A 22,048-nucleotide genomic window follows, 5' to 3' on the forward strand; every position below is an offset into this window, starting at 1 on the left:
AATTTTCAACCCTTTATATCTGCTACATTTATAGATCTGTGCACAAAATAACTATAGTTTTTAATTGAGAAAAACAAAGTGTATAAGAGAAATAAATTCCATATCAATACGTGGTTCACAGTGGGAGATATAAAACGGCCATAATTTTACAGAATTTCATGACCCAAAAAATTTTCAACCCTTTATATCTGCTACATTTATAGATCTGTGCAAAAAATAACTATAGTTTTTAATTGAGAAAAACAAAGTGTATAATAGAAACAAATTCCATATCAATACGTGGTTCACAGTGGGAGATATAGAATGGCCATAATTTTACAGAATTTCATGACCCAAAAAATTTTCAACCCTTTATATCTGCTACATTTATAGATCTGTGCACAAAATAACTATAGTTTTTAATTGAGAAAAACAAAGTGTATAATAGAAAAAAATTCCATACCAATACGTGCTTCACAGTGGGAGATATAGAATGGCCATAATTTTACAGAATTTCATGACCCAAAAAATTTTCAACCCTTTATATCTGCTACATTTATAGATCTGTGCACAAAATAACTATAGTTTTTAATTGAGAAAAACAAAGTGTATAAGAGAAGAAAATTCCATATCAATACGTGGTTCACAGTGGGAGATATAAAACGGCCATAATTTTACAGAATTTCATGACCCAAAAAATTTTCAACCCTTTATATCTGCTACATTTATAGATCTGTGAACAAAATAACTAGAGTTTTTAATTGGGAAAAACAAAGTGTATAATAGAAAAAAAATCCATATCAATACGTGGTTCACAGTGGGAGATATAAAACGGCCATAATTTTACAGAATTTAATGACCCAAAAAATTTTCAACCCTTTATATCTGCTACATTTATAGATCTGTGCACAAAATAACTATAGTTTTTAATTGAGAAAAACAAAGTGTATAATAGAAAAAAATTCCATACCAATACGTGCTTCACAGTGGGAGATATAGAACGGCCATAATTTTACAGAATTTCATGACCCAAAAAATTTTCAACCCTTTATATCTGCTACATTTATAGATCTGTGCACAAAATTACTATAGTTTTTAATTGAGAAAAACAAAGTGTATAATAGAAAAAAATTCCATATCAATACGTGCTTCACAGTGGGAGATATAGAATCGCCATAATTTTACAGAATTTCATGACCCAAAAAATTTTCCACCCTTTATATCTGCTACATTTATAGATCTGTGCACAAAATAACTATAGTTTTTAATTGAGAAAAACAAAGTGTATAAGAGAAATAAATTCCATATCAATACGTGCTTCACAGTGGGAGATATAGAATCGCCATAATTTTACAGAATTTCATGACCCAAAAAATTTTCCACCCTTTATATCTGCTACATTTATAGATCTGTGCACAAAATAACTATAGTTTTTAATTGAGAAAAACAAAGTGTATAAGAGAAATAAATTCCATATCAATACGTGGTTCACAGTGGGAGATATAAAACGGCCATAATTTTACAGAATTTAATGACCCAAAAAATTTTCAACCCTTTATATCTGCTACATTTATAGATCTGTGCACAAAATTACTATAGTTTTTAATTGAGAAAAACAAAGTGTATAATAGAAAAAAATTCCATATCAATACGTGCTTCACAGTGGGAGATATAGAATCGCCATAATTTTACAGAATTTCATGACCCAAAAAATTTTCCACCCTTTATATCTGCTACATTTATAGATCTGTGCACAAAATAACTATAGTTTTTAATTGAGAAAAACAAAGTGTATAAGAGAAATAAATTCCATATCAATACGTGGTTCACAGTGGGGGATATAAAACGGCCATAATTTTACAGAATTTCATGACCCAAAAAATTTTCAACCCTTTATATCTGCTACATTTATAGATCTGTGCACAAAATAACTATAGTTTTTAATTGAGAAAAACAAAGTGTATAAGAGAAGAAAATTCCATACCAATACGTGGTTCACAGTGAGAGATATAAAACGGCCATAATTTTACAGAATTTCATGACCCAAAAAATTTTCAACCCTTTATATCTGCTACATTTATAGATCTGTGCACAAAATAACTAAAGTTTTTAATTGAGAAAAACAAAGTGTATAAGAGAAAAAAAATCCATATCAATACGTGGTTCACAGTGGGAGATATAAAACGGCCATAATTTTACAGAATTTCATGAACCAAAAAATTTTTAATCCTTTATATCTGCTACATTTATAGATCTGTGCACAAAATAACTATAGTTTTTAATTGAGAAAAACAAAGTGTATAAGAGAAAAAAAATCCATATCAATACTTGGTTCACAGTGGGAGATATAGAACGGACATAATTTTACAGAATTTCATGACCCAAAAAATTTTCAACCCTTTATATCTGCTACATTTATAGATCTGTGCACAAAATAACTATAGCTTTTAATTGAGAAAAACGAAGTATATAAGAGAAAAGAAATCCATATCAATACGTGCTTCACAGTGGGAGATATAAAACGGCCATAATTTTACAGAATTTCATGACCCAAAAAATTTTCAACCCTTTATATCTGCTACATGTATAGATCTGTGCACAAAATAACTATAGTTTTTAATTGAGAAAAACAAAGTGTATAAAAGAAGAAAATTCCATATCAATACGTGGTTCACAGTGGGAGATATAGAACGGCCATAATTTTACAGAATTTCATGACCCAAAAAATTTTCAACCCTTTATATCTGCTACATTTATAGATCTGTGCACAAAATAACTATAGTTTTTAATTGAGAAAAACAAAGTGTATAATAGAAAAAAATTCCATATCAATACGTGCTTCACAGTGGGAGATATAGAACGGCCATAATTTTACAGAATTTCATGACCCAAAAAATTTTCAACCCTTTATATCTGCTACATTTATAGATCTGTGCACAAAATAACTATAGTTTTTAATTGAGAAAAACAAAGTGTATAATAGAAAAAAATTCCATATCAATACGTGCTTCACAGTGGGAGATATAGAACGGCCATAATTTTACTGAATTTCATGACCCAAAAAATTTTCAACCCTTTATATCTGCTACATTTATAGATCTGTGCACAAAATAACTATAGTTTTTAATTGAGAAAAACAAAGTGTATAAGAGAAATAAATTCCATATCAATACGTGGTTCACAGTGGGAGATATAAAACGGCCATAATTTTACAGAATTTCATGACCCAAAAAAATTTCAACCCCTTATATCTGCTACATTTATAGATCTGTGCACAAAATAACTATAGTTTTTAATTAAGAAAAACAAAGTGTATAAGTGAAAATAATTCCATATCAATACGTGGTTCACAGTGAGAGATATAAAACGGCCATAATTTTACAGAATTTCATGACCCAAAAAATTTTCAACCCTTTATATCTGCTACATTTATAGATCTTTGCACAAAATAACTATAGTTTTTAATTGAGAAAAACAAAGTGTATAATAGAAAAAAAATCCATATCAATACGTGGTTCACAGTAGGAGATATAGAACGTCCATAATTTTACAGAATTTCATGACCCAAAAAATTTTCAACCCTTTATATCTGCTACATTTATAGATCTGTGCACAAAATAACTATAGTTTTTAATTGAGAAAAACAAAGTGTATAAGAGAAATAAATTCCATATCAATACGTGGTTCACAGTGGGAGATATAAAACGGCCATAATTTTACAGAATTTCATGACCCAAAAAATTTTCAACCCTTTATATCTGCTACATTTATAGATCTGTGCACAAAATTACTATAGTTTTTAATTGAGAAAAACAAAGTGTATAATAGAAAAAAATTCCATACCAATACGTGCTTCACAGTGGGAGATATAGAATAGCCATAATTTTACAGAATTTCATGACCCAAAAAATTTTCAACCCTTTATATCTGCTACATTTATAGATCTGTGCACAAAATAACTATAGTTTTTAATTGAGAAAAACAAAGTGTATAATAGAAAAAAAATCCATATCAATACGTGGTTCACAGTAGGAGACATAGAACGTCCATAATTTTACAGAATTTCATGACCCAAAAAATTTTCAACCCTTTATATCTGCTACATTTATAGATCTGTGCACAAAATAACTATAGTTTTTAATTGAGAAAAACAAAGTGTATAATAGAAAAAAATTCCATATCAATACGTGCTTCACAGTGGGAGATATAGAACGGCCATAATTTTACTGAATTTCATGACCCAAAAAATTTTCAACCCTTTATATCTGCTACATTTATAGATCTGTGCACAAAATAACTATAGTTTTTAATTGAGAAAAACAAAGTGTATAAGTGAAATAAATTCCATATCAATACGTGGTTCACAGTGGGAGATATAAAACGGCCATAATTTTACAGAATTTCATGACCCAAAAAATTTTCAACCCTTTATATCTGCTACATTTATAGATCTGTGCACAAAATAACTATAGTTTTTAATTAAGAAAAACAAAGTGTATAAGTGAAAATAATTCCATATCAATACGTGGTTCACAGTGAGAGATATAAAACGGCCATAATTTTACAGAATTTCATTACCCAAAAAATTTTCAACCCTTTATATCTGCTACATTTATAGATCTTTGCACAAAATAACTATAGTTTTTAATTGAGAAAAACAAAGTGTATAATAGAAAAAAAATCCATATCAATACGTGGTTCACAGTAGGAGATATAGAACGTCCATAATTTTACAGAATTTCATGACCCAAAAAATTTTCAACCCTTTATATCTGCTACATTTATAGATCTGTGCACAAAATAACTATAGTTTTTAATTGAGAAAAACAAAGTGTATAAGAGAAATAAATTCCATATCAATACGTGGTTCACAGTGGGAGATATAAAACGGCCATAATTTTACAGAATTTCATGACCCAAAAAATTTTCAACCCTTTATATCTGCTACATTTATAGATCTGTGCACAAAATTACTATAGTTTTTAATTGAGAAAAACAAAGTGTATAATAGAAAAAAATTCCATACCAATACGTGCTTCACAGTGGGAGATATAGAATAGCCATAATTTTACAGAATTTCATGACCAAAAAAATTTTCAACCCTTTATATCTGCTACATTTATAGATCTGTGCACAAAATAACTATAGTTTTTAATTGAGAAAAACAAAGTGTATAAGAGAAGAAAATTCCATATCAATACGTGGTTCACAGTGGGAGATATAAAACGGCCATAATTTTACAGAATTTCATGACCCAAAAAATTTTCAACCCTTTATATCTGCTACATTTATAGATCTGTGCACAAAATAACAAGAGTTTTTAATTGGGAAAAACAAAGTGTATAATAGAAAAAAAATCCATATCAATACGTGGTTCACAGTAGGAGATATAGAACGTCCATAATTTTACAGAATTTCATGACCCAAAAAATTTTCAACCCTTTATATCTGCTACATTTATAGATCTGTGCACAAAATAACTATAGTTTTTAATTGAGAAAAACAAAGTGTATAAGAGAAATAAATTCCATATCAATACGTGGTTCACAGTGGGAGATATAAAACGGCCATAATTTTACAGAATTTCATGACCCAAAAAATTTTCAACCCTTTATATCTGCTACATTTATAGATCTGTGCACAAAATTACTATAGTTTTTAATTGAGAAAAACAAAGTGTATAATAGAAAAAAATTCCATACCAATACGTGCTTCACAGTGGGAGATATAGAATCGCCATAATTTTACAGTATTTCATGACCCAAAAAATTTTCATCCCTTTATATCTGCTACATTTATAGATCTTTGCACAAAATAACTATAGTTTTTAATTGAGAAAAACAAAGTGTATAAGAGAAATAAATTCCATATCAATACGTGGTTCACAGTGGGAGATATAAAACGGCCATAATTTTACAGAATTTAATGACCCAAAAAATTTTCAACCCTTTATATCTGCTACATTTATAGATCTGTGCACAAAATAACTATAGTTTTTAATTGAGAAAAACAAAGTGTATAATAGAAAAAAATTCCATACCAATACGTGCTTCACAGTGGGAGATATAGAACGGCCATAATTTTACAGAATTTCATGACCCAAAAAATTTTCAACCCTTTATATCTGCTACATTTATAGATCTGTGCACAAAATTACTATAGTTTTTAATTGAGAAAAACAAAGTGTATAATAGAAAAAAATTCCATATCAATACGTGCTTCACAGTGGGAGATATAGAATCGCCATAATTTTACAGAATTTCATGACCCAAAAAATTTTCCACCCTTTATATCTGCTACATTTATAGATCTGTGCACAAAATAACTATAGTTTTTAATTGAGAAAAACAAAGTGTATAAGAGAAATAAATTCCATATCAATACGTGGTTCACAGTGGGAGATATAAAACGGCCATAATTTTACAGAATTTCATGACCCAAAAAATTTTCAACCCTTTATATCTGCTACATTTATAGATCTGTGCACAAAATTACTATAGTTTTTAATTGAGAAAAACAAAGTGTATAATAGAAAAAAATTCCATATCAATACGTGCTTCACAGTGGGAGATATAGAATCGCCATAATTTTACAGAATTTCATGACCCAAAAAATTTTCCACCCTTTATATCTGCTACATTTATAGATCTGTGCACAAAATAACTATAGTTTTTAATTGAGAAAAACAAAGTGTATAAGAGAAATAAATTCCATATCAATACGTGGTTCACAGTGGGAGATATAAAACGGCCATAATTTTACAGAATTTCATGACCCAAAAAATTTTCAACCCTTTATATCTGCTACATTTATAGATCTGTGCACAAAATTACTATAGTTTTTAATTGAGAAAAACAAAGTGTATAATAGAAAAAAATTCCATACCAATACGTGCTTCACAGTGGGAGATATAGAATCGCCATAATTTTACAGAATTTCATGACCCAAAAAATTTTCATCCCTTTATATCTGCTACATTTATAGATCTGTGCACAAAATAACTATAGTTTTTAATTGAGAAAAACAAAGTGTATAAGAGAAAAAAATTCCATATCAATACGTGCTTCACAGTGGGAGATATAGAACGGCCATAATTTTACAGAATTTCATGACCCAAAAAATTTTCAACCCTTTATATCTGCTACATTTATAGATCTGTGCACAAAATAACTATAGTTTTTAATTGAGAAAAACAAAGTGTATAAGAGAAGAAAATTCCATATCAATACGTGGTTCACAGTGGGAGATATAAAACGGTCATAATTTTACAGAATTTCATGACCCAAAAAATTTTCAACACTTTATCTCTGCTGCATTTATAGATCTGTGCACAAAATAACTATAGGTTTTAATTGAGAAAAACAAAGTGTATAAGAGAAAAGAAATCCATATCAATACGTGGTTCACAGTGGGAGATATAGAACGGCCATAATTTTACAGAATTTCATGACCCAAAAAATTTTCAACCCTTTATATCTGCTACATTTATAGATCTGTGCACAAAATAACAATAGTTTTTAATTGAGAAAAACAAAGTGTATAAGAGAAAAAAATTCCATATCAATACGTGGTTCACAGTGGGAGATATAGAACGGCCATAATTTTACAGAATTTCATGACCCAAAAAATTTTCAACCCTTTATATCTGCTACATTTATAGATCTGTGCACAAAATAACAATAGTTTTTAATTGAGAAAAACAATGTGTATAAGAGAAAAAAAATCCATATCAATACGTGGTTCACAGTGGTAGATATAAAACGGTCATAATTTTACAGAATTTCATGACCCAAAAAATTTTCAACCCTTTATATCTGCTACATTTATAGATCTGTGCACAAAATAACTATAGTTTTTAATTGAGAAAAACAAAGTGTATAAGAGAAATAAATTCCATATCAATACGTGGTTCACAGTGGGAGATATAAAACGGCCATAATTTTACAGAATTTCATGACCCAAAAAATTTTCAACCCTTTATATCTGCTACATTTATAGATCTGTGCACAAAATTACTATAGTTTTTAATTGAGAAAAACAAAGTGTATAATAGAAAAAAATTCCATACCAATACGTGCTTCACAGTGGGAGATATAGAATAGCCATAATTTTACAGAATTTCATGACCCAAAAAATTTTCAACCCTTTATATCTGCTACATTTATAGATCTGTGCACAAAATAACTATAGTTTTTAATTGAGAAAAACAAAGTGTATAATAGAAAAAAATTCCATACCAATACGTGCTTCACAGTGGGAGATATAGAATGGCCATAATTTTACAGAATTTCATGACCCAAAAAATTTTCAACCCTTTATATCTGCTACATTTATAGATCTGTGCACAAAATAACTATAGTTTTTAATTGAGAAAAACAAAGTGTATAAGAGAAGAAAATTCCATATCAATACGTGGTTCACAGTGGGAGATATAAAACGGCCATAATTTTACAGAATTTCATGACCCAAAAAATTTTCAACCCTTTATATCTGCTACATTTATAGATCTGTGCACAAAATAACTAGAGTTTTTAATTGGGAAAAACAAAGTGTATAATAGAAAAAAAATCCATATCAATACGTGGTTCACAGTAGGAGATATAGAACGTCCATAAATTTACAGAATTTCATGACCCAAAAAATTTTCAACCCTTTATATCTGCTACATTTATAGATCTGTGCACAAAATAACTATAGTTTTTAATTGAGAAAAACAAAGTGTATAAGAGAAATAAATTCCATATCAATACGTGGTTCACAGTGGGAGATATAAAACGGCCATAATTTTACAGAATTTCATGACCCAAAAAATTTTCAACCCTTTATATCTGCTACATTTATAGATCTGTGCACAAAATAACAATAGTTTTTAATTGAGAAAAACAAAGTGTATAAGAGAAAAAAATTCCATATCAATACGTGGTTCACAGTGGGAGATATAGAACGGCCATAATTTTACAGAATTTCATGACCCAAAAAATTTTCAACCCTTTATATCTGCTACATTTATAGATCTGTGCACAAAATAACAATAGTTTTTAATTGAGAAAAACAATGTGTATAAGAGAAAAAAAATCCATATCAATACGTGGTTCACAGTGGTAGATATAAAACGGTCATAATTTTACAGAATTTCATGACCCAAAAAATTTTCAACCCTTTATATCTGCTACATTTATAGATCTGTGCACAAAATAACTATAGTTTTTAATTGAGAAAAACAAAGTGTATAAGAGAAATAAATTCCATATCAATACGTGGTTCACAGTGGGAGATATAAAACGGCCATAATTTTACAGAATTTCATGACCCAAAAAATTTTCAACCCTTTATATCTGCTACATTTATAGATCTGTGCACAAAATTACTATAGTTTTTAATTGAGAAAAACAAAGTGTATAATAGAAAAAAATTCCATACCAATACGTGCTTCACAGTGGGAGATATAGAATAGCCATAATTTTACAGAATTTCATGACCCAAAAAATTTTCAACCCTTTATATCTGCTACATTTATAGATCTGTGCACAAAATAACTATAGTTTTTAATTGAGAAAAACAAAGTGTATAATAGAAAAAAATTCCATACCAATACGTGCTTCACAGTGGGAGATATAGAATGGCCATAATTTTACAGAATTTCATGACCCAAAAAATTTTCAACCCTTTATATCTGCTACATTTATAGATCTGTGCACAAAATAACTATAGTTTTTAATTGAGAAAAACAAAGTGTATAAGAGAAGAAAATTCCATATCAATACGTGGTTCACAGTGGGAGATATAAAACGGCCATAATTTTACAGAATTTCATGACCCAAAAAATTTTCAACCCTTTATATCTGCTACATTTATAGATCTGTGCACAAAATAACTAGAGTTTTTAATTGGGAAAAACAAAGTGTATAATAGAAAAAAAATCCATATCAATACGTGGTTCACAGTAGGAGATATAGAACGTCCATAATTTTACAGAATTTCATGACCCAAAAAATTTTCAACCCTTTATATCTGCTACATTTATAGATCTGTGCACAAAATAACTATAGTTTTTAATTGAGAAAAACAAAGTGTATAAGAGAAATAAATTCCATATCAATACGTGGTTCACAGTGGGAGATATAAAACGGCCATAATTTTACAGAATTTCATGACCCAAAAAATTTTCAACCCTTTATATCTGCTACATTTATAGATCTGTGCACAAAATTACTATAGTTTTTAATTGAGAAAAACAAAGTGTATAATAGAAAAAAATTCCATACCAATACGTGCTTCACAGTGGGAGATATAGAATCGCCATAATTTTACAGTATTTCATGACCCAAAAAATTTTCATCCCTTTATATCTGCTACATTTATAGATCTTTGCACAAAATAACTATAGTTTTTAATTGAGAAAAACAAAGTTTATAATAGAAAAAAATTCCATATCAATACGTGCTTCACAGTGGGAGATATAGAATGGCCATAATTTTACAGAATTTCATGACCCAAAAAATTTTCAACCCTTTATATCTGCTACATTTATAGATCTGTGCACAAAATAACTATAGTTTTTAATTGAGAAAAACAAAGTGTATAAGAGAAATAAATTCCATATCAATACGTGGTTCACAGTGGGAGATATAAAACGGCCATAATTTTACAGAATTTAATGACCCAAAAAATTTTCAACCCTTTATATCTGCTACATTTATAGATCTGTGCACAAAATTACTATAGTTTTTAATTGAGAAAAACAAAGTGTATAATAGAAAAAAATTCCATACCAATACGTGCTTCACAGTGGGAGATATAGAACGGCCATAATTTTACAGAATTTCATGACTCAAAAAATTTTCAACCCTTTATATCTGCTACATTTATAGATCTGTGCACAAAATTACTATAGTTTTTAATTGAGAAAAACAAAGTGTATAATAGAAAAAAATTCCATATCAATACGTGCTTCACAGTGGGAGATATAGAATCGCCATAATTTTACAGAATTTCATGACCCAAAAAATTTTCCACCCTTTATATCTGCTACATTTATAGATCTGTGCACAAAATAACTATAGTTTTTAATTGAGAAAAACAAAGTGTATAAGAGAAATAAATTCCATATCAATACGTGGTTCACAGTGGGAGATATAAAACGGCCATAATTTTACAGAATTTAATGACCCAAAAAATTTTCAACCCTTTATATCTGCTACATTTATAGATCTGTGCACAAAATTACTATAGTTTTTAATTGAGAAAAACAAAGTGTATAATAGAAAAAAATTCCATATCAATACGTGCTTCACAGTGGGAGATATAGAATCGCCATAATTTTACAGAATTTCATGACCCAAAAAATTTTCCACCCTTCATATCTGCTACATTTATAGATCTGTGCACAAAATAACTATAGTTTTTAATTGAGAAAAACAAAGTGTATAAGAGAAATAAATTCCATATCAATACCTGGTTCACAGTGGGAGATATAAAACGGCCATAATTTTACAGAATTTCATGACCCAAAAAATTTTCAACCCTTTATATCTGCTACATTTATAGATCTGTGCACAAAATTACTATAGTTTTTAATTGAGAAAAACAAAGTGTATAATAGAAAAAAATTCCATACCAATACGTGCTTCACAGTGGGAGATATAGAATCGCCATAATTTTACAGAATTTCATGACCCAAAAAATTTTCATCCCTTTATATCTGCTACATTTATAGATCTGTGCACAAAATAACTATAGTTTTTAATTGAGAAAAACAAAGTGTATAAGAGAAAAAAATTCCATATCAATACGTGCTTCACAGTGGGAGATATAGAACGGCCATAATTTTACAGAATTTCATGACCCAAAAAATTTTCAACCCTTTATATCTGCTACATTTATAGATCTGTGCACAAAATAACTATAGTTTTTAATTGAGAAAAACAAAGTGTATAAGAGAAGAAAATTCCATATCAATACGTGGTTCACAGTGGGAGATATAAAACGGTCATAATTTTACAGAATTTCATGACCCAAAAAATTTTCAACACTTTATCTCTGCTGCATTTATAGATCTGTGCACAAAATAACTATAGGTTTTAATTGAGAAAAACAAAGTGTATAAGAGAAAAGAAATCCATATCAATACGTGGTTCACAGTGGGAGATATAGAACGGCCATAATTTTACAGAATTTCATGACCCAAAAAATTTTCAACCCTTTATATCTGCTACATTTATAGATCTGTGCACAAAATAACAATAGTTTTTAATTGAGAAAAACAAAGTGTATAAGAGAAAAAAATTCCATATCAATACGTGGTTCACAGTGGGAGATATAGAACGGCCATAATTTTACAGAATTTCATGACCCAAAAAATTTTCAACCCTTTATATCTGCTACATTTATAGATCTGTGCACAAAATAACAATAGTTTTTAATTGAGAAAAACAATGTGTATAAGAGAAAAAAAATCCATATCAATACGTGGTTCACAGTGGTAGATATAAAACGGTCATAATTTTACAGAATTTCATGACCCAAAAAATTTTCAACCCTTTATATCTGCTACATTTATAGATCTGTGCACAAAATAACTATAGTTTTTAATTGAGAAAAACAAAGTGTATAAGAGAAAAAAATTCCATATCAATACGTGGTTCACAGTGGGAGATATAGAACGGCCATAATTATACAGTATTTCATGACGCAAAAAATTTTCAACCCTTTATATCTGCTACATTTATAGATCTGTGCACAAAATAACAATAGTTTTTAATTGAGAAAAACAATGTGTATAAGAGAAAAAAAATCCATATCAATACGTGGTTCACAGTGGGAGATATAAAACGGTCATAATTTTACAGAATTTCATGACCCAAAAAATTTTCAACCCTTTATATCTGCTACATTTATAGATCTGTGCACAAAATAACTATAGCTTTTAATTGAGAAAAACGAAGTATATAAGAGAAAAGAAATCCATATCAATACGTGGTTCACAGTGGGAGATATAAAACGGTCATAATTTTACAGAATTTCATGACCCAAAAAATTTTCAACCCTTTATCTCTGCTACATTTATAGATCTGTGCACAAAATAACTATAGCTTTTAATTTAGAAAAACGAAGTATATAAGAGAAAAGAAATCCTTATCAATACGTGGTTCACAGTGGGAGCTATAGAACGGCCATAATTTTACAGAATTTCATGACCCAAAAAATTTTCAACCCTTTATATCATACCTTCATATCTCTTTTGCTATTCATGACAATTCAGTGATTTCTTGATCTAATTGTAGAGAAAAGAAAGCTCTAAAACCGGTATAAGTGGCATTGTTTTAGTGATGACAGTTAATGAGATATGAAACGTTAAATTTTACGGGTTTTCAATCTGCTTCAATTTTCTAACCTTCATATCTCTTTTGCTATTCATAAGAATACAATGATTTCTTTACCTAATTGTAGAGAAAAGAAAGCTCTAAAACTAGTATATGTGGCATGGTTTTAGTGATAGTAGTGAATGAGATATGAAACGTTAAATTTTATGGGTTTTCAATCTGCTTCAAATTTCAAACCATTATATCTCTCTTCCTATTGATCAGAATTCAATAATTTCTTTACCCAATTGTAGACAGAAGTTTCCTCAGTTCAAAGGTGCAGGTTTGAAATCTATGAAACATTTAATGGGATCTCATAAGATTAATGAATATGCTTGCTAAATGTAATTGAATAATTTATTTGCTAGAACGTTTGATTGTATTTCATACAGTTAAAGATTTTCAAAATAAATAATTTAAGATATGTTTTGTATTTTAGATTAGATGGGATACTGTCGTTACTGGAGTCAGTTTGCATTTATTAATTGGCTTTTTGACAATGAAAGTAGAAGCTGGTCGAAATATTTTTCAATGTGTCGGCTTAACTATCGTCAGATTTCTGGAATACGGATATAATGGTGCTGAATTTATATTTGGTGATTTTTTAGTTAATAAGCAACATGTTTTTGCATTTCAAGTAAGTACATATTATTATTATTTTTTTTCGAATTATTTACCTAATTTTTACTCACTTAATTTTGTTATTTCAATTAAGTAAGTTGAAATGAAATAGAAATTACCTAGAGCTTTATGTACTGGCCAATATGTCTATCCCACGACAAACCAAGGGATCTGTTGTGGCTCTATTGAGTTAGAGCTACTTTCCAGATTGATCACAAATGGTTCTAAAGGGAAACTCATAAGAAGATCTTGATGGCTGGAGTTTTTCTTCTCCTAAGCGCCGAATCATCAACAACACGCACCCTTCATACACTGCGAAATATTTTATTAATCTAGTACCTTCCATCTTTCAGTCAACCTCCATAGAGTTCTGTTCTCTATCAGGTTAATGCGTTTGTATGTGTTTATCCAGTTGCCGTAGCTGTTTTAAGCAGACTATGGTCGTCCAGACATGGTTGGCGTGATATACTAAATTAACAGGATTGACTAAAATTTGCACCACTACCATGACTAATTCTGCGGCCGCGCTTTGTTGACTATTGCACTTTGACTATACACGCTATGTTTGTAGCAGCTATGCAGCTATTTTATTAATTACATCTTCATTTATAAATATTTCAATCAATGAACATTTACTTTCAGTCTCTATCAGTTCTGTTCTTCCTTTCGATGGTAATGCAAATCTTATTTCATCTTGGATGGATTCAAGTTTTTTGCTTCAAGTTGGGTGGATTTTTACAACGCCTTCTTGGAACTACAGTCATTGAAAGTGTTAATGCTGTTTCAACAATTTTTTTGGGAATGGTAATTTATATTTTCTTACATATTTTTAGTTTTTTTTACTTTCTCGATTATTTCTTCCATTACATTCGCAATTTTAGAGATTTTGTTGATTTTTAACGAGAAAAATAATGGTAATAATGGCATTTACATTTTTTAAATAATACCTTTTTATCTTTCAATGGAAAGAAACGAGTCGAATTCTTTTCGTTCTCAAGTTATTTTGTTCTGTTAATAAAGGAAAAGTTTTGTTTGAAAAACAAAAATGACACTTTTTGTTTGAATTATTCCAGTTCTACTTGTAGATGCAGATTCATTTTATTCAATTTTTAAATAAGCTATATAATTTTTTTTTTTAAATCAAATCGGTTTAAAAGGCTTCTAAGGTTTACTAAGCTCTCTAGCCTTGAATCATACAGAAAAGTAAAATCGCTTAGAACGGCACTTTTTGATAACCAACTTCAGCATAAAGCAACCATCGATTGAATTCAGTCATGTATCGAAAATGCTTCAAATTCTTGATTGCTTTAGAGACATATTGTCATGATCTGTACTGGCGTTTACTAAGATTAAATCTGAGTCGTTTCATCGTTCCCAAGAATGCGATATCGCCTACTTCACAAACCTATGATTCATTTACATATTTAGTTCGTTTCAAGTTTGAATTGCCGCCAAAGTTCTTGTGATTGAACTAAGAATATTTATATACCCATAATAACATGTAAATAGATGATTTGCATTTCTTTTCCTTCTTTTTCTGTTAAAAATTACAGCCGGCTTTTAGAGAATTATAAATTAAAGTTAACATGAAAATTAAAAGCGTTGTTCAAAGTCCATATGGTTGATCCATACCACCATGAGTAACCTTTTGTTTATAGTGTAACCACTAGACTCCAAAAAAAAAAAGCGCAGTGGTACAGTGTTCGTTAAGTATGTCGTTTATGCTAGAAACATTTATTACTGAAGTGTATTCAAGGCCTGCACTATGGAAAGAAGATGATGTAAATTTCAAGAAAAAAGATGTTCAAAAGAAATTATGGGATGAAGTTGGGATAAAATGTGGTTTACCAAGTGGTAAGTTGAATGTAAATTTTTTTATTTTGGTTGTCGTTTCGATGAATACTTGTGAACGAGTAACTTATATTTAAATAAAGAATATTCAATCTTGCATTAAATAAGTTTTTTAGGTTCTCTTTAAAAGAGATTCACAGTCAGTGATAATTTTCAGATTAATCAGTGTTTTATTCAAATAATTTCGATTTTCAAAGAAAAGAAAAGATAAATTTCAACTTTAAAAACTTTTCCGGATCAGTGTTGCCCTCACTGGTTTTGTTGTTAACAATTCCTTCTCTTTCTAGTGGAGTAAGAGAAAGTAAAAGTAATCAAACTTTCTACTTAAATAGTAAATCATCCTAGGAAACGACTTTGAAGTTTTACCAAAAAAACCTAACATTTATGTAATATTTATGAAATAAATTCCATTAATGTTCTTCACAACTGATTGTTTCAAGTCACGGTTTTTCTTACTTTGTTTCCAATTAGGATAACTGCTTGTTCTTAAAATAGATCGTGGTTTTTTTTTTTTTTTTTTTTTTTTTTTTTTTTTTTTTTTTTTTTTTTTTTTTTTTTTTTTTTTTTTTTTTTTTTTTTTTTTTTATCTGTCGGCTTTGATTATGCACCTGGGAGTGGTCATCTGTAATGGAATCATAACCCAATCTTACCTGGGAATTGCCTTATGTGCCTGGATGGTTACCAGATTTTTTAGAGAATATTCCCAGCCTAGAATCCTTTGTCTTAATTTGGAGGAAGTTTCCACGGAGTATTTATACAAGGTTATCCTCAACTTCTTGCTCCTTCTGGAGAATCTTGGTTACATCCAGTGGGTGTCATCGGAACTAGCTATGTCACATCGCCTCCGCTCAATAGAACTGTTGGTTTTCAGTGCTGCAGAATACCACGTCTATTCTTAAAAAAACTTTTACTTTCTTATTCATCAAATTTATTTACTTTTTTCTTGAATGCCATTATAGAGTAGCTTCATCCTGATCATAGACCGTTGTAGCACCTAGCAGATTGCAAAATTACTTTTTTTAAAAAAAAGAAGTTTACATATTAAATAAGTCATTACATACAGTTTATCGAAATTTACTGATGTTTACGTATTTTATTTTCAGGTGATGTTGCTAAAGCAAAGTGGAAAAGCTTAAAAGATCAATATAGAAAAGAATTGCAAAAAATTTCACATTTTAGTTATTTAAGTGCACCAGGTTATACACCAAAATGGAAATATTTTCATTTATTAGAATTTATGAAAGATTATTTATCACCAGTTACAAGGATGATGCAAGGAAATTTGCAGACAAACGATGAAGAAGATAGTTTACAATCCTTAGTGAGTACAGTACTTGAAGAGCCGGACGATGATGCATTATTATCACAACAAGTGGTAAAAAGAGGTCGCCGTAATGTTATCGGCCAGCATTTAATAAATTTAGAAAAAGAAAAACTTCAATTATTAGAAGAATCCATGGAATTTGATAAAACTATGGAAGAATCAAGAATTGAAAATGCTGATTTGAATTTTTTTAAAAGTCTTTTACCTTATATGGAAGAGTTTTCCACTTTGGAGAAATTAGAATTAAGACAAGATATACAGAGATTGATAATTGATAAGTACAAAAAGAAAATTAAAGAAAATACTTGTGATAATTTAAAGGAAAATCATTCAAAAATTAAATTAAGTGACTTGATATAGTAACTTGAAAGTGCAACTCTGAAGATTTTACTGCTTGAGCAGCTAAGTGTAGATTCAACAAATAAAAAATAGATCTTTAGCTGCATAAGTTATGCTATTGATTTAAATTTCTATTATCTACAATAAGACTATTTACAAATAAGTCATTTCGGAAATTGTACTCCATTTTGTTAATAGTGTTCTAAAATATACTTTATTAATTTTATAGATGAGACGCTGTAACAAGTGTTATACATTTCACACATATCCAGTTTTCTATTTTAAATACGATAAGACAATTTTGATAATTCCATTCTCAAGATCTCGTGATCAAAATTAATTTCATAATTAAATGTATGGATGTGTATTGTGTTGTGATTAATGAATAGCCCTAGTTTTTATCAAATGTATACTATTCTCTTTTATTTACAGTCTGAAGCGCCTCTGTTGTATCGTCCATATGTAAAAGATTTGACACCATCGGAAATACATTGTGTAATGACTGCTGGTTTTGCTACTGTTGCAGGTAAATAAAAAAAAGATACATTATTTTTATACCTTTGTGTTTATTCGTATTTTTAAAATTAACTGTTTGAATGGGTATTTTTTTTTTTTTCGGCCTTTAATGACCAACTTCTGAGGTTATTAGCAACCCTAATCATTTTTGTCTTTTCTCTTGCTGTGCCCCCCCCCCCATCCAAGAGCTGGAAAGACACAGTAACCTTCTGGTTCCACAAACAATACTTTGTCCAGCAAGGAATGGAGTGGCCTTACCATTGTTGTAAGCTTTTCCACCCATTTGAATGGATAATTATTTAACAAGTTAAGACTTTTTAATCGGTTGGTAATTTACTTTGAGTCAGTAAGTTGAAATTGAATTATATCTAATGAAGCTGGCCTTCTCTAGGCTTTTTTTTTTTTGCTGACAGTGATTCTTGCTCTGCGATCTACTGTATGCCAGGTGATACCATTTAACCTTCAGCATCCCTGGTGACAAACCACACACCCAGAGCTACTCCTAGGAAAGTTCCAGGAATTCTACTCTATCCTAACGACTCCTCTAAGATGCCTTCTTTGCCCACCTCTCTCAACCACAAGGTGAAAATGTGCTATGAGATTAAGGATTCCTGGATTGGAATTCCGGCCGTGTTAAGAAGACTTACGCCATCTTAGCTTTTAGGCTGGTGATAAAAAAACAGTTCTCCAGTGAAGCACAAAAAAAATAGGTGTAGTTCGAATTTGGCGCTCCTTCCGAAGCCTTAGTAACCATTTTTTGACAATAACATAGTTTCGTTTTTAATTTTTTTTCCACTTTACCAAAGAGATGCAAAATTCCCAGCAGTTTCCGCAATGTCCTCCCTCCCGCCAACCAAACAGTGAATAAAATGAAACAGTTATTGTAACAATAACAATAATAAAAATATATATTAAAATTTTTTAGGCACATTATTAGCTGCATACACAAATTTAGGTGTAGATCCAAAAAATGTAGTCACAGCTTCGGCTTTGGCTGCACCATCATCTTTGATGTTTGCCAAACTTTTCTATCCAGAAAATCAAGTATCAAAAACATCATCAGATAGTATAGCAATATACAAGAGGTAATTTTTTTTTTTTTTTTGTAACTTCCCGTTTCATTATTTCCTCTTATTGCTTACCAGAAGTACTGCCAGTTACTGAACTGATTTTTCATGTTCTTTTTCAATACTTTTTTTTACCCAAAACGAATCCTACGATTTTTTATAAACTTTTTGGGCCCATTCCACTCATGTAGATCTATTATCTTTTATTTGATTTTTGTTTTGTTAGTTCTTTCTAAAATATTATTTATGTATAATGTACGTGTTCATTTCATGAATAATATTAATTGAAATTCAATTTGGAATTAAAATACCAAATTTAAAAAAAAAAATATCGGTTGAGAGGAATGAAAATCGGTTTTACTGAATAAATTTTAAGAATTTATTCTTATAAAATAGTTTTAAGGGAAATTTATTTAACTAAATTTTAATAAGAGAAAGAATTGTGTTTGGGTCATATTTTCTTTTATTAAAAAATGCCAAAATAATACTACATTTTTTTATTTAAAATTCAGTTCTGATATAAGCGTCATGGACGCTGCTTGTAAAGGTGCATTTGCTGCCATTGAACTTATAAATGCTATAATTGCATGCGTGGCTGCCTCAGTTTCAATGGTATACTTTGTGAATGGCATCTCTTTATGGCTGGGCTCTTTAGCTGGTGTTGAAGGTTTAACTATTGAGGTAACTATTTTTTTTTAAGATTTCATCCTATTTTAAAACTTTTTAAGTAATCCATAAGTAAAAAAAAAACTAATGCCAAAATTAATTTTTTATTGTTTAAAATCTGTTTTAGTATTTATTGGGTAAAATATTCATACCTTTAGCTTGGGTAATGGGCGTCAGATTGGAACAATGTCAAGATGTCGCCTCATTGATTGGTTTAAAGACGTTCGCCAATGAATTTGTAGCTTATGAAAAGCTTGGAAAACTGAAGGCTGCCGGAAAATTATCGGTAATAATAATAATAATGTGGTAACATAAGAATTTTTTTAAAAACATTTTTATTTGGTTCTATTTTGTTGATTCCTTATTGATTTAGAAGAGCTAGTTATTCTTGTAATAGTCATACGAAAGAAAGAGTTAAGTTGAAAGAGATTGGTATGAATATAAGAGGTAGTGGAGTATTTGGCCGTCCTCTTAGAGGCCCCCAAGTGCATTCAGCTTTGAGGCGTTCCACATTATTACTGTGTGGCTTAACCATCACACGTTGACTGGACATGCGAATTTAGCGTATCATTTTTTCAAATGCGACCTTATCCAGTCTCGCCAATTTGCGCTGGTTGTGGTGAGTCCAATAGAGACTGTGCGGCACTTCGTTGAGGTGTGTCCAGTTTATTCTAAAACTAGGATTCCTCGTCTTCGGTAGGGTAAATGTTTCCCTACCGGAGATTGTGGCATCGGGTAATCTTTACCAGAACTTTCTAGGTTTATTCAGGGGACTGAGCGATTGAGTCGCCATGCTCCCTAGTGTCCTGTTACTATACTTCATTAGTTTATTATATTAGCATCTGGCAATTTTTAGCCGGATTTGTTTTTTAAACCCCGGTATCTCATGAGATGAGGGGTGGGCGGGGAACAATGGGACATTTGGGATTGCCTGCGTTCCTTCCCCTTTTTGGTGGAACCGCCCTTTTACGATAATACAATCTAATCTAATCTAACCGCCGTCACACCACACTCGATTTGGTGATGATTCAACCATATGCCCCAAAAAATGACAAAAACGATATACCTCCAAACCGAAGTAGTAAAATATTCAAATCGTTGGTTAAGAATAGTTAAAATTGATAAGAATTTAAGATCCTCACTGTAATCTGTAGGCAGGCGTGGCAAACAGAAGTTACATTGGACGCAAATCTTCAAAACAACGATGCCCAACTTTAATTTACATAGTGTATACCAGACTTTTATTTTTTTGTAAAGTTTTTGAAAATTATTCCTTCGATTAGTTTTATTTCTATCAGTGTTCCAGAAACTTCATTTTAGGACTTTCCAAGAAAAGTTGGGTGTGATTACCCTTTTTCTATTTAAACTATTCTTTACTGTATTGTCTGGATCCATCATGTTTATAATATCGAAGAATAAATGATTTCTGAAGTTCTATTCTTTTTTTACTTTTTGTTAGTAAATTTTTTTTTTAGAAAATTCATTGTTTATGAGGAGTTTTCCTTTTATGAAGTTTAAAGAAGTCAGTTCACGGATTGTACCCTTATCCCCAATTATTTAAAGATTATTGAGATTTCAATTTGTTACTAAATTCAATGTATGAAGTTCATTTGACCGGACGTTTAAAAATATGTTGAACAATTTTTAGCTGTTTACGCCGAAGAACAAAAGCTTCCATGTAATGTTCCTGTTTAAAGAGGATTTCTGAAAGGATTCGTTTCCCTCAAAAGTTGCTCTTATTACACAGTGAACTGCAATTAAGCTTACTCATTCACATTTAATGAAAATTTAAAGTTGACCAAAAACTTTGTGTTTTGTATTAATAGAGAAAGCGCTGCTAATAATTGTATTGTGGTTATTGGAGATTATTTAATGGTTATTATAAGAAATTCATTGTAAAGTAAGCTTCCGTCCGCGACAACTAATTGGGTAATTAGACGTAAAGGTCGCTTAAATTATTTTTAGTTTCACCAAAATTTAATTTTTCAAAAGCAGAAAATTCATTTTAATATGTATAAAAAAAAAAGTCATTATTTTTTAAAGGTACGTTCCGAAGCAATTGCCACTTTTGCCCTGTGCGGTTTTGCTAATCCAGGTGCTTTGGCTACTCTAATCGCTTTGTTATCCAGCATATGCCCATTACAGAGATCCATTGCGACCAAAGTAGCTTTTCGAGCCCTCGCAGCCGGTAGTATTACTAGTTTTACATCAGCTTGCATAGCAGGTAAGTAAATGAAAAAACAGTGCAATTAATGTACACTTCAAAGAATATGACAAGAAAGCTTTTGTTCCAAATCTTTTTTATTATTAATTTGTTTACTGAT

At 30.1% G+C, this 22,048-nt stretch overlaps 1 protein-coding gene across 4 annotated transcripts in view; it reads left to right on the forward strand.

The window, feature by feature from the left end:
• CNT2 (Concentrative nucleoside transporter 2) overlaps positions 1-22,048 on the forward strand; it is a 51,400-nt gene that overhangs the window by 29,015 nt on the left and 337 nt on the right. For 3 of the 4 annotated variants that reach the window (XM_074123732.1, XM_074123734.1, XM_074123733.1), the window contains 7 exons: positions 13,780-13,977; positions 14,604-14,765; positions 17,908-18,001; positions 18,917-19,076; positions 19,571-19,739; positions 19,852-20,010; positions 21,768-21,948. In XM_074123732.1, coding sequence (XP_073979833.1) covers positions 13,780-13,977; positions 14,604-14,765; positions 17,908-18,001; positions 18,917-19,076; positions 19,571-19,739; positions 19,852-20,010; positions 21,768-21,948 — 1,123 coding nt within the window. The remainder of the gene's footprint in view (positions 1-13,779; positions 13,978-14,603; positions 14,766-17,907; positions 18,002-18,916; positions 19,077-19,570; positions 19,740-19,851; positions 20,011-21,767; positions 21,949-22,048) is intronic. The other variant, XM_074123735.1, reaches the window with a different exon arrangement.

The sequence above is a fragment of the Rhodnius prolixus genome, unplaced genomic scaffold (genome assembly GCF_049639745.1).
Source record: "Rhodnius prolixus isolate KJV_2025 unplaced genomic scaffold, Rpr scaffold_14, whole genome shotgun sequence".
Taxonomy (NCBI): Eukaryota; Metazoa; Arthropoda; class Insecta; order Hemiptera; family Reduviidae; genus Rhodnius; species Rhodnius prolixus.